General features: G+C 27.1%; 2 protein-coding genes across 2 annotated transcripts; both read left to right on the top strand.

The window, feature by feature from the left end:
* The first annotated feature begins 780 nt into the window (after nt 1-780).
* Nucleotides 781-11890, top strand: LOC145843025 (plakophilin-1-like). The gene is made up of 15 exons (XM_082950496.1): nt 781-1127; nt 1478-1543; nt 1827-1928; nt 2687-2737; nt 2804-2860; nt 3720-3764; nt 3859-3998; nt 5063-5257; nt 5719-5893; nt 6030-6150; nt 7656-7791; nt 7933-8123; nt 8747-8897; nt 9424-9610; nt 11622-11890. The coding sequence occupies exons 1-15, from the start codon at nt 781-783 to the stop codon at nt 11764-11766; spliced, it is 2109 nt and encodes a 702-aa protein (XP_082806622.1). The 3' UTR covers nt 11767-11890.
* A 3352-nt stretch (nt 11891-15242) lies between these two features.
* Nucleotides 15243-15692, top strand: LOC145843024 (coagulation factor IX-like). The gene has a single exon (XM_082950495.1). It carries the CDS (start codon nt 15243-15245, stop codon nt 15690-15692), a length of 450 nt encoding a protein of 149 aa, XP_082806621.1.
* The last annotated feature ends 1528 nt before the right edge of the window (nt 15693-17220 follow it).

Here is a 17220-nt window from a genome sequence, read left to right as displayed (position 1 = left end):
TAAGCTGTTAATCATGTTTCTTTTATTGTTTCATTATATGTATAGTATACTTTGTTAGTATTAAATAGTAACTTATTTTTTTATCAAATCTAAAAGGCTACTACCATATATAGATAGTGTGTTTATCAAGTTATTAAAATAAAACTTATTATAAATCACAACTAAAACATTTTTTAAGTTTTTACTAAACAAGCATAATTAAAAAGTCTAAACAAGACATTAGAAATAATTAGTTTTCTGATTAGACTTATAAAATTAGCTTATTGTACTTAAGTACCATTATAAAATAACAGTGATTGTTTACATTTTTTAACACGACTTGAAGCAAAGTAATAACAAAAACTTATATGGTACGATAAGTTACTTATTAGTCAAAGAAAATAAAATAGAAAAACAAACTTTTAACAAACTTGCTTTTTATAAGATTATATTTGTATCTCATCAAACATTCAGTATTGTAAGTAATATTAGAACTTGCTTTGTAGGCATTCTTAATTTTGTAAAACTCTACTAGCTCCTAACAAAAACATAATAAAGCACAGATTAAGGATTTTAAAGTTCAATTCAAAGCTTTCAATAGCACAAAAAAATTAACTGTTAGAATAAATCTTTTACAATTTGTTTTAAGTAAAACAAAACAAAAGCTTAATTTTGTCTTTTGTGTAAAACTTTTGAAAAGTAAAAAAAAAAACAAAAAACTATTAACTTAGTAAGATAAACTTGGTGAATGTCATTTATGAGAACTTTTACAGGATTTTTTAATTAATATACAACTTTTTAATGGAGCAAGGCTCAAATCTACACCACGGCTGCTTCGAGTACCTCAAAGGCGAAGATTCAAACTCGCAAGATTGCGATGCACCCAATGTCACTGAAAACATGGCATCCGAGCTCATTGACCAGTACGATGACCACAGGTACCACAGCCAATCTCCCAGTAGGTCCAGATGCAGCCCGCAGGAATTCAGGAAGCCAAACCACAGGAGGTTCCAGTCCACCCAGGCGATGAACTGCGGCACCCTGAGCACGATGAGAAGGAGAAACGTGGTGCAACCTGATTTTAGTTCCAACCGCAACAACGCCACCTTGGCGAGAAACCCGCACATTCAGAACATTCTCAAGCAGCGGTTAGTATTTCTTGTATATTTAAAACAAAACTTTTTTTTGCGTCTAAAAAAAAATTACTCTACGGTTATTTATGAAAATTTGTTCTAAGTTTTTATGGTTATTTACAAAAATTTGTACAACAAACAAGCAACAACAATAAAGTTTTTTTTTTGAAATAAAGAATACTTGTTGTTTAATTATCTTATTCCGTTATTAAAACCAAAACACTTTAGAATCATTCACAATAAATAAAATAGCTGATGTAGTTTAACTACTGATTTTTTTATAAGTATTTTTAAACAACATGAAAGCTTTTAGATAAATTTTCAAAAAATGAAAAATTACCAAAAATAATAATTGTTTCAAACAGAGCTGCATCCATGAGACACAAACAAAGACCTGATAGATTCAACAATGGATATGTAGGAACAAATGGGTTTGTTTTTCTTCAAATCACATTAAAAAAAATTGTAAAAAACTTTAAATTGTGACTTTTATTTTGCAGCTTTTTTTTTTCAATTTAAACAACATAAAAAAAAGAATTTTTTTGTACATAAACTTCATATGTTTTGATAATTAATTAGAGGCTTAAGGTTTAACCGGAATTTGACAAATAAGCATTTTAAAATATTGAATATAAAAAGTTTTACTACTTGTTTACAACACAAGCATTATATTTAGCAGGCTGTTTACTTGTACCCATACATTTTAATATTTAGTTTGGATACACATGAAGAAAATGTTGACTATGCTGCCACTGCAATGACTATAGGAAGAAATAAAAACCACCTTAGAAGCGTAATGGACATTTCAACTTTGAGGTTCGTTTTAAATTTTTTAATAAGTTAATTAAGAAAAAACATTTTCAATCCGGTTAAACTTTATTTTTATAGATTAACTATTTTTACGACTAAAGACTATGTTTACTTAATTTTTAAATAAATTAAGTTTAATTCGTACCACCTGGATAATAAAGTTTTCTTTGTTCTTATAAAAACTATTTAGAACTATAAAATCACATGAGCAGAAGTTTTTGTGAATGTTTTGCTTGTGAACTTGAAAATCTCACGAGATATTAAATAAAGTTTTTTTTTGTTTGTATTTCAAAGAAAAACTCTACCTTATTCAAATTTAAATATAGTGTTTTTACGATCAAATTTTGTTTGATTGACCTAAAGCTTTTAATCAATGCCTTTTATTATAATATTTTAAAACGTATTGTTTATTGAACAACAAGTAGTTTATGCATACAAAAGCATATATTTTAAAGCTTTCGAACACTGTTATTGTAAATCTGCAAACTATTAATGACACAAGTTTCTATTATTTTCTTCAACCTTAAAATGTTTCTCGTTTTTTTTGTTATTGCTTAATATAGCGCTTACAAATGTTAGTTTTTATAAAAATTACTTGATAAATAGCTTACTTTGTTATGTAGCTTTTTTTATTTATCTTAAAACATTACTTAAAACTTGTTTTATTATAATTTTATCTATTTAAAAAAAAAAAGAAAATATTATTTTATTATCAGTTAAAAAATTAATTTTAGTCTCTTTTAAGCTAAAAATATTTTTTTTAGACCTCTTCCCGCGCCAAGAAGTGTGAAAAACTTTGCCGATACTGTCAATACGTAAGTTTTAACTTTTACTACAGATGTTGGATTTTCTGTAAAGATTTTATATGTTTTTATTTGCAGGTTGAGGAAGCAGAAAACCAGTGGAGGTATGTACATGCCCCCTTGTTCTGAATTAGGGTGAGAAATTTGATTATTGAATACTAAGATACTATATTTGATTATTTAAAACATTTTATTTAAATAAACTAAAGTTCATAAACATATTTTAAATATATTTTTTACTTAAGGGTTTATTTTATTTGCCTCAGTATTTACAGAAACTTTCTTACACTCACTTTAGCTATAAAAACAAATTATGAAGTTAAAAATGCACAAGGCAAGGTTTTTTTTTATTCATAATTTTCACAAAAAAAATCGTTTGAAAACTTGTGACATAAATGATATTTTCTTTTTAAAATTTTTAATAAATGAAATTATTGAAATATTTAGCATATTTGAAGCTTATTCGACACTATAATTGATTCAATTAGATAATGAAACATTTTGTATTGACATTCTAATACTGCCCAAGTAAAAGTAATTTTAAAAAGTATTGTTCAACATTAAAGTAATTTCAGTTTAAAATGTATAAATTTTTTCTTATACTAATCAAGTATCATCTACTTTAATCTTTTTATACTAAATAATGCACTTGAAGTTTCCACAACTACGCTTTACGAATTTCAATATTTTATGTTTAGTTTATACAATTTAAATTTAAGTTTTGTCGGATATATAAAATTGAACTTTGGAAAGTACTAGTACTTTTTTCTGATTGAAACAGTTATTGTTGTTTTTATGTGTAAAAATAGCATAAGTTACTTTTTGTTAAAGTTTTAGTTTTAAAAACAAACTGTTTACGTATCTTATTTGAGAAAATAAACATGCAAAAAACTAGTATTTTTAACTTGCACAAAAGTTTGTGAAAGTTTCTAATTATAGTTATGATGAAAACAGTTATACAACAAGTTTATAAAATTTTGGAAATAATAAACAGATTTTCAGAGGTTGGAACTCTGAATTACAAAGACTCAACCGGATTGTAAGTTTAAGCACTTTTGTATTAAAAACAATTTATTAAATATTATTAAAAAATCTACTTCACAACATTTATTATAATATAAATACTGATATAGAATGAAAGTGATAAGAAATGTGGAACAAGCCATGGAAAGCTGCCTGTCAGCAGATGAAAAGTACCAAACAAGTTCCCTTCAGTTCCTCGCGCATTGTACTTACAAGTGCAAAGAAATCAAGGAATACATGAGAACTTCCGGTTAAAATTTTAAACATATTTTTACAAAAGCAATTAATTTTTTGAATGTTATATGCAGAACAAATTGAAATTAGTTTTGTAATAATTTATAACCTTTAGATATTTTAGTGACTCACAGCCTTTCATTATGTAAATACATAATACTGGGTTCAAATAAAGTTTAAAGGTAGTTATATTAATTTATTTTTATAAAATAGATTTAGTCTATATAAAAACATACAATAAGTTACACAAGACACACAATTTCAAAAACATTAAATATATTTCGAGCAATTCTCTTCAGTAGAGTACAATGCTAACAAGTAATAAAATTTTACACAATTATATGGTAACCAAGTAATCATAAAGTAATCAAGAGATTAATAAAAGACAAAAGCAATTAGTAACAGTTAAAATCAAATAAGACCATTTACGTTATAAATGATCTGAAGTAAAACTATACATAAATAAAATGAAAACAATTCTTATAAAATATTACGAAAATAAAGAAACAGTATAGTCAAAATCGTTTTGCTTACATAAAACAGGTTTCCTTAACAAAATACAAATGGCTTCTGTTTTAATCAAATCGAAAACATTACTACAAGTTTTAATAATTTTTAATCTATTTATATTATAACTATTTGCACAAGTTGGATTATTAACTAAATGTTCTTCAATAGAATCTTATTACTACTCTTAGCATTGTACTCTACTGAAGAGAATTGCTCGAAATATATTTAGTTGAAATTTGAAATTGTGTGTCTTGTGTAACTTATTGTATATTTACTGGTCACTTATGTTCCAATATCTATATAAAAACATTATTTATAAACTGTATAACACTATCATTATAAAACAGCAGTAATAATTATTTTAAACGTTAAAACTGGAACATCGTTATACATTTAAAAAGATTACCTATAAAAGTATAAAATGTCAAATGTCAAGTAATAAACACTTTCTATGGTTTTATGAAAAAAATGCAAACAGAAAAATTGTTTCATAAAACTTTGTCCTTTATTCAGTCTGATTTAAAAATATTAAAAGAAACTTTATCTGACTTAAACTACATTCATACACAGGAGCCATCCCAAAGCTGATCCTTCTGTTGGATCATCCCAACGAGGATGTGCGACATTACACCCTGCACACGTTGAGAAACCTCAGTTACGGGTCACGTGTCAACAAAGTCGAGTTCATGACGAACGAGGGGCTCTCCAAAGTGTCCGCAATAATCACGCATGACGCCTCGCTGGAAACCAGATTGACCGCGTTGAGTTAGTTTATTACGTCTGCTTAAATTAAGTAAAATAAGCAAAGTTTAAAATATGTTGTTTTGGTTAATGATCTTTTTCAAACATCAAACGATATAAAAGATTATAAAAACTTTTTGTTTAATTTTTTAAACTATATCAAGTAAAAGTTGAAAGCGGATTAAATTGTTTCTTACTTGTTAAAATATAAATTTTATAATGTTTTTTTACATGTTTTTTTTTAAACTTTAAAGCTTTAAATGTATAGAAAAATTTACGCATTTTTGCTAAAATAGCTTACCTAATGTTTTACTTATGTGATTTTTATTGAACTTTTGACACCTTTGTTCAAAAATAATTCAATTAATCAAACTTTTAAGTTCTTAAAAGTTTTGTTTTGTAGCATTTATCAAGTTGTTAACAACTAGTAAAGAAAGAATTAATACAGTTCATAACTATAAATAGCTATTTTCATCGTGTTCCAGAGCTTTTATGGAATTTATCCGCCACACCTGAGCTTCACAAGGAAATGATCAACAAAATTTTGCCTTTACTGACTAAGAAAGTCATTGAGCCGATAGTAAATGATTACAAAAACGATCCTAAAAACGATGGCACCAACTCTGGAGTTTATCTCTCAGCTGCAATCGGAATCATCGCGTTAGTATTATGTATATAACTTTGACTGTCAATGCTAACTATCACACACTTTTTCTATGAGCATTGGGAAAATATTTTAAACGTTGAGCACCACTGTAAACCTTTATTTTGAAACGGAATTCACATGGTTTTGCAGGAACATTGACTTGAGCGAAAAGGACGAAGACAGAGACGCGTTGCTGCAGGTCGAAGGTCTTCTCGAGTGTTTGGTTTCGTTGATCAGGTTCAAAGTGCAAATGCTGGACGTTGCCGATGAGGTTTGTATTACGATTTCATGTGAAAAATACTTCACATCCCATTATGCTATACAGATATAAAAACTTGGTATTTTAATGACTAAGGTAATGGTTATTTTAAATAAGAAGAGTTAATCAAATTAGTTTGTAACGCAGTTGTATCTTTTTAACTATAGTTAAATTAATGTTTCTATAGTTTTTAAAAAAGTTTTGCTACATACTAAATTATTTAAAAGTTCAGTTATAAAATCTTAGTATTATAAACTATTATAAATTCAGCGTAAGTATTTATCTAGTATCTTGTTATTGTAAACTAGTTTATTGACCTAGCTGTTTAACTCTATATAAAACTAACAACTGTGAAATGATAAATAATAATAAAGTAAGTTTACAAACATTTTGTTTGTTTAAGTTAGTTCTTAATCCTTGTAACTAAATTTTAAAGAATTTTTTAACATATAATCTCTACAGGTGTAAAGTTTAATATATAGTTTAGTAATAATTAATTATATCTTACAAAAACTTTATTTGATAAGTTTAAAAGCTTAGTATATAAAAAAATTTTTATAGTTGATTTTAAAAACCCACTCAATTTAGTATTAAAAAGAAACTAAAAACTTTTATAGTTTTTAAGAGTGTTATAAAAGCAATCAAGATTTAAGTAGATGTTATTTAAATACTTTGTAACTTAAAAATATTCCTAATGTTTTTAATAGCACCACTTAGCTACTTTTAATTTTAGATTATTTTTTTTTACATTTTTTTGTTTGTGAAATTTGCAGTTGTGTATTTGCATAAAGTGGCTAAAATAATCTTTAACTACATGAAGATAAATAGCTAAAAAGTATAAGTTATTTCTAAAAGTAATTAGGTTTACATAAAAACTTTCTATTAATCTAATTTACTAGTAAATTGAAAATAATTTTGTAACTTGTTAACTTGAAAAAATTAAATTTTATATTCGGTATCTAATTAAGAAATTTATGTATATGTACTTGATTTTAATTCTTTTTGAAATTAAAGCAATGTATTTAGTTTTTAATTAAAAGTTTAACATCAAATACAGGAAAATTTTATATACTTGACATTTAGGTGACTTTATAAGATCTTTTTTATGTAGACTTAAAATAAACAATATATTATTTTAAGCACTTAAAGTGTATTTTAGGACATTAACACGAAAATATACTTAAATTTAACAAAAAACGTTGTAAAAATGGTCGTAAAACTTTTTTTTTTAGTATTTACGTAAAACAAAGCTATTAAGTTTTTATTATATTGTACTAGATTTTATAATTAAGTCACTTTTAAAATTAAATTGACTGTTGTATTAAAAACAAACTTATTGTCGGTTAACTATAGTTTTTTTTTATTAATTTACAATGTTTACATAGGCAACCATGTCAATTAAAATTTTTAAAAGTTGTTAAATTTTTTCTATAATGAGCTTTCTAACTTCTCGTTTATACTAAAAAGATAGTATAAATAAACATAATGCTATAATTTCTAACAATTAATAACAACAGACGATCCGACGAGCCTTGTCAATAATCTGCATGGTTGTCAGAAATTACCTGACAACAACCGAATGGAACGACAAAATACAGGGAATCAACAAGGAAAAGGCAAAACCTAAAGGAGGGCTCAACTTATTCTTCAAAGGTACATTTTAACTTTACTTTCTGCCTCCTGAAGTATTTCGTTTTTGTTTTTATGAAAATTATTTCTATAAGAACTCACACAAAACAATTTAACAATATTACTTCATTAGTATTTAAATGTAACTGAAATCGTTCGGTTTAGGTCAGAAGAAAAACAAAGATAAAGTTGAAGAAGATGAAGAGCTTGTCGATGAGAGCAATCCAGCCAGACTGCTGCACTTAAGAGACACTAAAAAAGTGTTTGTGGAGCTGTTTCAGAGCGAGCACAAAGACCCTGAAATGTTTTTGAAGTCTGCAGCTTTAATCAGCATCTTTACAAATGGCAAGACAAAAGTTTGTAAGAGTTTTGATGGTAAACGTAAGAAAAAAACTTTTTCTTTTCATTAAAAAAAAGTAATAAAAAGTACTGTTTTTTTGTATCTGTACTAAAATTTACTACTACTTTCAAAAATATTTATAAAGTATCATAAACTGAAATGTTTATATCTAGAATAAAAACTATTTTTTTGATAAGTTTATAATTATCTGTAGTGAGAAACTAACTTTACTTTGATAAAGTATATTGTTAAGTGTTTTTGTTGGAACTTGATTATAGTTATTTTAACGTTACTACCCATTTATAATAACAACGAAATAAATTAATATGACTAAGCTTATTTTAATGTCAAAATTTTATTACCTTTTAAAAAAAATTACTTCAATCATCCACGCTTCTGGTTGGGTTGAATTTTTATTATTTAAATAACAACAAACTTGAGTATTAACATTAGTTTTGTTCAAATTTTTTAGCAATATGCTTTAATCAATAATTTAAAATGTTTTATCACTTTAATTGAACGTTTTGGGTTTAAAGAAAACTTTGTCTTTTTTTATTAAGTTTCATATTTCCGTAACATTGTTAAAACTCATGAAAAAGTTTATTGTTACATATTTTGAATCTGACTAAATACACAAAGCTGGCGAATCAAATGAAGAAGATAGTGTCAGATTCCGACGTGTTCCGCGTGTTAAAGTACATGCTGGGGAGCGAAGACCGCGACACCTTCCTCATCGGTCTGAGAATAACCCGCAACTTGGCTAATGAGCCGCTGTGCGTGGAAAAAATGGGTTGGTTGATTTTCAAAAAAAATTTTAAGCTATAACACCTGTTAATATCAGTTGAGTTGTAGAAACATAAATAATGGTTAGGTTAGACTTTAAAAAAAAGGTTGATTTCAACGTTGCCCAATAAGTAAAAAATAAAAAAAATAATAAAATTAAATTTTAAATGAGTAATGTAAATGTCTGAAAACACAAACCGTGCTGTTTAAAAAAACAGATAAAGATAAGCAAATACCAATGGCTTTAAATTGACACTATTGCTTTAATCAGACTCGTACTGAATTCAGGTTTGCAATTTTCCAAAAAATGGGTAGGTTGTCTTTCAAAAAAGCTGTTAAGCTGCTATGCTTCTCATTTAATAAAATTAATTTTTACATGAGTTTTAGAAACATCAAACTAGTTTCAAAAAATAGTAGTACTTATAGTAGCTTCAAACAGTTTTATTAAAAAAAGTTAAAAGCACATAAAAGAACAAATACAACATCACAGCTCACATTTGTCATCACCGTAATTAATCTTGTTGTTTTTTCAGATTTGCAGTTCGCCAAAAAGCTCAGCGATCACCTGCCGACTTTTGGCGAGGAGAATGAGTTTGTGGACGACCAGACCCTGAGGACGATCCTCACCGCCGTCAAGCTCCTCCTCGAAACCAAACCCGAGCTGGTGTGCGACCTGGAAAAGTGCAAGACCGTCAAGAAGATCATCGACATCAAAGACGGGTGAACTGTTTTTTACGCAAAATTAAAATTAAGTTTTTGAAAAAAAAAATATGGTTTCCGACTTTTAGAGGTGGTTATTTGAAGTTATCCTTATTTTGATGTAATTTAAGCTTGAAGTTTGTTTAAGTAAAATAAGCAAACGAATGTGAAATAGAGGAAACATATTTTTTAATTCAATAATATATATACAAATAGAATTATATTATAAGTGTTAATATTATATCACTTAAAATAATAAATAGTTGGCAAATATATTTCCAATTTCTAAAATGTATGGAAATATGCAGTTTACAGAACTGTGCTTTAAATATAAAAAGTACCTCTACTAAAACAAAAAAGTATTTGAAATAATAAAACAGCCCGGCTTTATGCAAAACAAGTCACAAACAAAAATGAAAAAAAAGTTTTTGCATAACTCTATTTTAACACTGGTGTATCTTTTTACAATTATGTCTTTTGCAATAGATATTTGTACAGGTTAGGAATTTCGGACAAACTGTGAGATAAGGGTAGCTAAAAGTTAAATTTCTGTTTTAATCATAAAAAATTCGACACGCAAGTTTGTCAGTTTTAAACTTTTGACGTAATTTGAACAGTATTTCGGACACTTTGTATTAAAGTTATCTGTTTAGCGTAAAAACAACTTCTCTTTTATTTTAAACTTTTAAAGTCGTAAATAAAAAAAGAAAACTTTGCCAAAATATTTTTTAGGAAAAGAACTTTGTTTTATAAACTGTATTATGTTCCTTTTTATATTAAATTGCGTTTGTTTTGAAAATTTATTGCTATGACAAAAAAAAAAAAGTTTCTGTAAATTTTCAAAACTAATACTAGTGTTAATAAATAAAAGTTTTAGATAATGATTTTATGACTTAAATGTTTTGAATTTCAATTTGAACATTTAAAAAACTATATTAATGCACACTGATAGACACAAGTTTATTAGGTGGTTATAAGTTACTTAAATAAGTTTATTTATAATATCTTAAATACAGTCGTTAGCAGAGAATAAAACTTAACTAAAAATATCTTACTAACTTGTATAGCGACTGAATGGTAATGTTTATCATGCTTATAAAAATCTACTTTTTTATAGAGTTAGTAGTTTTATAAAGCTTACAAGTACGTTATTTTTCTATAAAACAATGCTTGTTTAAAAAAAGTTAATTTTTATATCATTAGCACTTAGTTCTTATATAATTTTTTAGTTAAATGTTTTAATATAAACAGTGTAAACAAGAGTTTTTCTTAAATAAGGCAATTGTGATTGTATTTGGCTTAATATAGCTTTTTATTGTTGTAGGTTTAAATGAAATACTCTTTTAAAAGGTACATTTTTATCAAGTACCTTTGTTTAAAAAAATTTTTTTGGAAGTCAGTAATTCTTTTCAATTCAAATACTAAAGTATTGATATAATGATTTAGATTTAAGCTTATGTAGAATTACAAAAATATAAATCATACTGTCGATTTTGATAAATCTTAAAAAAGTATAGCCACAAAATAATTTAGTTAATTGTTAGTATTGTTCAAAACTTAAAGTAATAAAATTAAAAAATCAAGGTAAAAAACAGAAAAATTTAGTACATTATTTAATAAAAGTACCATTTTTCTTTAGATTTAAAGTTTTTTTAATTAATTTAAAACTAAACTACTAAAGTAAATTTACTTAAACAGAAGTTTCATTAATTTTAAGTTTTTTTAACAATTTACGAAATGAATGTTATTTTTTACATAATATTTTACTAAGTTTTACCATATAGGTTGAAACTTAGTTTTACAAATAAAATTTTGATTAATTAATGTTGTCTCCTTATTTTCAAATAAGCTGAGAACTATTTTGTCCTATAAGTTGAGAGCGTCAAATATAAATCTATATTAATTTACTGCAATAACTTTACAAACTTACTTCAGTTCTCTTTCTCACTAGTACCTTGTTGCTTATAAAGCTAGACTAACACCATGAAAAAAAAAGTATTTTTCAAACTTGCTTACAAAAACAAAAATTCAGCAAAACGTCGAAGAGGTACGGAAAAATGGTGGGCTTGATCGCCAACTCGCTGCTGGCCTCCCTGTGGTCCAACAAGAAGGCGAAGAAGTCGCTGAAGAAGCGCGGGTACAAGAAGAAGCAGTTCAAATGGAGACAGCAGTCGTAAGGTGCGGAGGAGTGGAAAGCTGGCGCTTGCTGCTAATTTTTATTGCTAACTTGAAGCATTGCTTTTTTTATATATAATGCCAACAGGTGCTTTCTGTTTTAGTTGAAGGCACGTTGTGTTTTATTAATGGATACATAGTTTTTGAAATTTAGGTTTACATGACGATTTGCGATGTCGATTTTTTAAGTATGTGGTTTTAAACATTAGAAAAAACTTTAAAGAGTAAATGAAGTTTGTTTTAAAATAAAAAGTACTCCGAAAACTTAAGTTGTGATTTAGTTAGTTCTTATATTAGAAAAGTCACTAATATATTCAAAAATAAAATTGATATTGTTTTGCTAACAGTCTCATTTTAACCTAAGCATACTACCTTAAAAAATTAAACTTAACAAATTAATTTACAGTAAATATTCTTAAAAGTTACATGTTAAAATTAAAACAAGCTATTTCTAAACTAGCAAATATTTTACTTTTAAAGATGCAGTTTAGTCGAAAAGACTTGCTAAATAAACATTAATAGAAAATGTAGAAAACTCTTACTTGCCTAGTTCCTTTTAATATTAATATGTTATTGCTCTCAATTCTTAATAAAAATAAGTATTATTTGAGCATAAGACTTCATTAGGAATCCGGTTTCTATTATTGCAGCATTTCTTGGGTATAAATTCTTTAACAATTTTTTTGAATACAAAAATAAGCTGTAAAAAAGTACATATTTTATTTGTTTTGAGTTAAAACTAGAGTTTCTTTAAACTATGTGATTAAATTTTATTTTTGGCACGCTAGAAAGTAAAAGCTTTTAGTTGGCATATCGAGTATGAAAACAACGAATAAAAGTCGCAACGTTATAAAACTTATGTATATTTGCTAAAATTAAACCAAAAAATTCTTCTTATAAAACGTATCATCAGTTTATAATACGTTTTCAAAATAACGAGTGAGCGTTTAAAAATATAATTTAAATAAAACTTGAACAGAGTAACAAAAACTGGAAACATTAATTAAAGGTTGCAGTTAAAAATTATTCTTTATTTTTAGCAAAAAAATATGTTTGTATGAATGAAGTTTTCCCTGTTTTTGCATTTGTTAAGTGTTTTGAAAAAATAAATGTTGACCTCAAAGTGTTGATTTGTTGCACAAAAACTTGTTGAACTGCTTTTTTATGACTAAGTTGATATTTTAGACAGCTATGTAATAATTTAAATTGTTTTATTAAAATCTATAACAATAAATGCTCTCTTATTAAACGAAAAGATGTGCAACCCTACTGAAAAAAGTTTAGACACGCCCCTAGTTTTTTTAACAACAAAAACATATAATAAAGCTTAGCTCGACTATTTAAAAAAAAAAAAATTTTCGAAAATTATAGATATTATATTTGTTTAAGTAATCTTTTTCAGTACTAATTTTAATATACATGAAACAGCAAAAGATGAGATAAACTTAATCCTTGTTTGGAAAAATTTTTGTCACTAATTGTCTAACTACATGTCTATCAATTCTAAATTAGTAATATGTAGTAACTGATTTTAAGTTTTGTTTTGAAAATCACAAGTAAAAGAAAGAAACACAGTTTGTCAATTTTATTCTCTCTTTAACTAAATTGATTTTGATTGGACAAAGTGGAAACACATACTCAATAAACTTTTATTGTTTAAAAAAATTCGTCGCTGAACGCAGATTTTGTCTTCGAGGGCCGCAGCTTGCCGATCCTTATTTTATAAGAAAGTTTCACTATTGATAAAATTCACGTTACATTTACACAAGCTAGTAAAGTCAGTTACGCAGAAGGACTAAAGCTTGTTGTAACTAATTTGTACACAAACAACTAGCTAATACTGTCCATTATTAAACAACTTTATTTCGAATTTTTTTAATGTCATCAATAGGTAAGTAATTTTATTAGTAATTCAAAATACATTCGTTAAAAATTTTTGCACAATGAAAAACCATTGAAACTTTTTTTTACAAAAACAAATAATTTAACATTATAAAAAAAAAAATGTTTTGTTTTCATCATATACAAAACTTGTGTAAACCAACCGTTGCTTTATGAGGTTTTAGATGAGTTAAAACAATTTCTTTTATAAAGCATTTTAAAGTAATCGTAAGTACGAGTGTAGTTTTAAACTTTTAGAAATTTTTTTTTTGATAAAATCAAGCATATTGGTTAAATATATAACTAGTTACGGGCCATAAATTAAAACTTACTCTAGATATTCTGGAGCTGATAATAAAGAGCAAAAAAAAGGTTACAATTAATTTTTCTGAGAAATCAAATTAAAGGGCAATCGCTTTTTTATTTTTTGATAGGGGGCCGTATGAAAAAAAGTTTTGGAAGCTCTGGATTTGGGCGAAAAACGAGCTCTTTTTATTTGTTTCTTCCCTAAAAAACCAATTGAATTTTTCAACTTTGATAGTGCACATCTTTAGAAATAGACTATAATGAAAAACTATTAAAAGAAACTTATAACTTAAAAAAAATCTACTAAACAAAGTTAACTTGTGAATAAAAAAACACTATTCGTTTAACTTACAAAAATACCGATTAATATGAAATTATCAAATGTCGTTAGGTCAATTTTAATAAGAGCTAGGAAGTTAATTTTTTTGTGCTTGTATTTTACATGATATATCAAACTAAAAAAACAGTGCTAAACTTAAAGGCTTCGGGGTACAAGATGACCCTAATGTGCAATTTCGATTGAGGCAGGTACAATAAACAATTTGACATCGAAAATAAACACTGAATATCAGTCTTTTTATTGCTTTAAATTAGTCCAGTTGTACAATTTATCAAATGAAAACAGTGAAAGGTGTATAAATAAATTTTAAAGGTATTTTAAGTTTGATTAATTCATTTTTTTTACTGATATGATAACCAATCATTGTTTTACGAAACAATATAAGTTATTCTAAACACAGTTATTGTGTATACTTTTGAGTTTTGTTTTGCTTTTTTTCATAAAAATTCTAATATAGAATACAATATCATCCACGCATATTAAAACTACTCTCACCTACTACGACCCTATTATAAAGTGCCTATTGTGTTTCCTTACTACCTAACCTACCAATTATAGATAATGTTCAGGTTTCATTCAAATATAAAAAAAAAGTATTTAAATTTCATAAATTTGTGCCACGAAACAACTCTTTCTGGCAAGCATCCACAGTGAAAAAGATAACCTGAAAAGTTTAAACGTTTAAATAAAAGTTTCAACCTTAGTGGAACAGATAAAAACATAACGCCATTAATATCTTTGCTTTATAAAATAATTATCAGAAATGTTCAGGAAAAATCATTTAAATGCACTACGTCACGATTAGCAAAAAGTTTTTGAAAAATTTTTACATGGAATAGTTACAGAAATTACATGCAGTTCAATGTTTTGTGTAAAGTTATGAAAATGAGGTTTAGAAACTTATTAATCGTATTTATCTTGTGCGTACTTGCTTCGACTGCAACATCTCAAATGGTCGGAGGTGAAGAAGCAGAAGATGAAGAGTTCAACTATCTAGTTTTCGTCAGGGCAAATTTCATGTTCCCCGGGACAAATTTGCCACCTTCGTCGTTTTACGGAGGAGGCGTTATTGTTAGCGAGAAATGGATACTGACTGTTGCCCATAATTTTGATACCGAAGTTGCTAATAACATAAGTTATCCACCCGACGAAATAATAATCAAAGCAGGAAATAAAAACAGACGTTCCCTTGGAAAACATACTCAATTAAAAAGGATCAACATGTCAGCTGTAATCGTACATCATGATTACCAACAAGACGATACTGATAATTCTTATGACATTGCTCTTATATTTCTTGGGAAAAATACTTTCGATTTTTCAAAAGATCAAGTGGAGCAAGCAGTTCTTGTGGAACCTCATCTCGAAATTGCAGTCAACACCAGAATCACAATCGTTTGATGGGGAGATGTGGATGTAAAAGAAGACGGGAAAGAAATTGCACCGGATCGCGCGCACAAAGGAAATCTATACTTGATTACAAACGAAACGTGCGTTGATGCGTTTGACTCGACGTGCACATGCGTTTGATGAGAACCAACACATGTGCTACGGATGCCTCGCAGGGAGATGCTCAATAGCTTCGGATAGCGACTCCGGCTCGCCAGCGGTGCTTTTTAAAGATGGACTTGAAATTGTAGTTGGAATCCATCAGTCATCCTGTAAGGACTGGTCGAAAAAATGCACGCCGGCGTCTCCGGGTGTGGGCATGGACATTCGCAAGTTCCGCGCGTGGATGGACAAAGAAATGAAGGAAAGAGAAGCAAAGTTTGCGGAAGAAAATGTTTGTAAAAAGGCGATCACCTTGGCTGGTGTGGGTGCAACGGGTGCTTTTGCATTCTACTACAATTATTAACACTTGATAATGCGGTATACTCTTTTCAACAGAATGATAATTAAAAATAGTTACTTTAAAATTTTCAATAAAAATCCTAATTTGAAACAGCAGCTGTTTTAAGTTATAATAAGTAACTAATAGTGCTAACTATAATTATTAGCGCTATATAAGTTATAATAAACGAAGACATAAAGTTACCAGTATATTTAAATAATAAAACAACTCTAACGATTTATACAACTTAATTAAATTTAAGTTTTATATATTTTAAAAAGCTTTTGACAATGACGTGTATTGTGTTAACCAGTTACATGTTAAAAAAGTAAAAATATCAATAAACTTTTCTTAAATATTTATAATAAATATAAATTCATTGTTTTTTTTATACTTTTATCTTGTTAATAAAAGTTTCGGTTTGTTTAAAAATAACTTGAAGCACAATTAAATTTCAAAGTTGTTGCTTAAGCTCAATTTTTCGAAATATTTAAAGCTTGTTTAGTTTTATTTTTTAATTTTGTATAGTTTGTTTTTATATGTTTGAAATGATTAATAAATTTGATGTAGAACCATGAAAAAACAAACATGCTAAACAAAGTAGTCCTAAAGTATCGCTTATTGCAAAAAGTGAAACTTCTTGCTAAAGTGAAACTTCTTGCCTAAGTTACACTCATTTAAAATGAAATCATGCTCTTTCTAAAAGTACAGCATCGTTTATAATAGAGTTAGTGACTCTTTGTGTTAAAAAATCTCACCGTGCTAAAATGTCACTGCGTGTAAAGTGACCTTCCGTGCAAAGGTGACACACCGTGCTAAAGAGTCTTTCTGTTCAAAAGTTTCTCTGTGCTATTCTCACCCGTTTCCGGTTTACAATCTAACTACAACAAGAGTAATTTATTTTATGTAAACAATAATTTCTTTTTAAATATAGTATTATAAACAAACGTTTATAATTTTAAGCATAAAAAATCCAGAGAAAAAACAAGATACAAACTAAATATGTTTTTATTTAAATAATAAATACCACATTTTAATAAGAAAACACCAAATATTTTGACGAAAAGTGAGAACTTTAAATTATGTTTTATTCATGTT

The sequence above is a fragment of the Thalia democratica genome, chromosome 8, assembly GCF_965202585.1.
Source record: "Thalia democratica chromosome 8, ktThaDemo2.hap1.1, whole genome shotgun sequence".
Taxonomy (NCBI): Eukaryota; Metazoa; Chordata; class Thaliacea; order Salpida; family Salpidae; genus Thalia; species Thalia democratica.
This window is presented reverse-complemented; position numbering and strand designations above follow the sequence as displayed.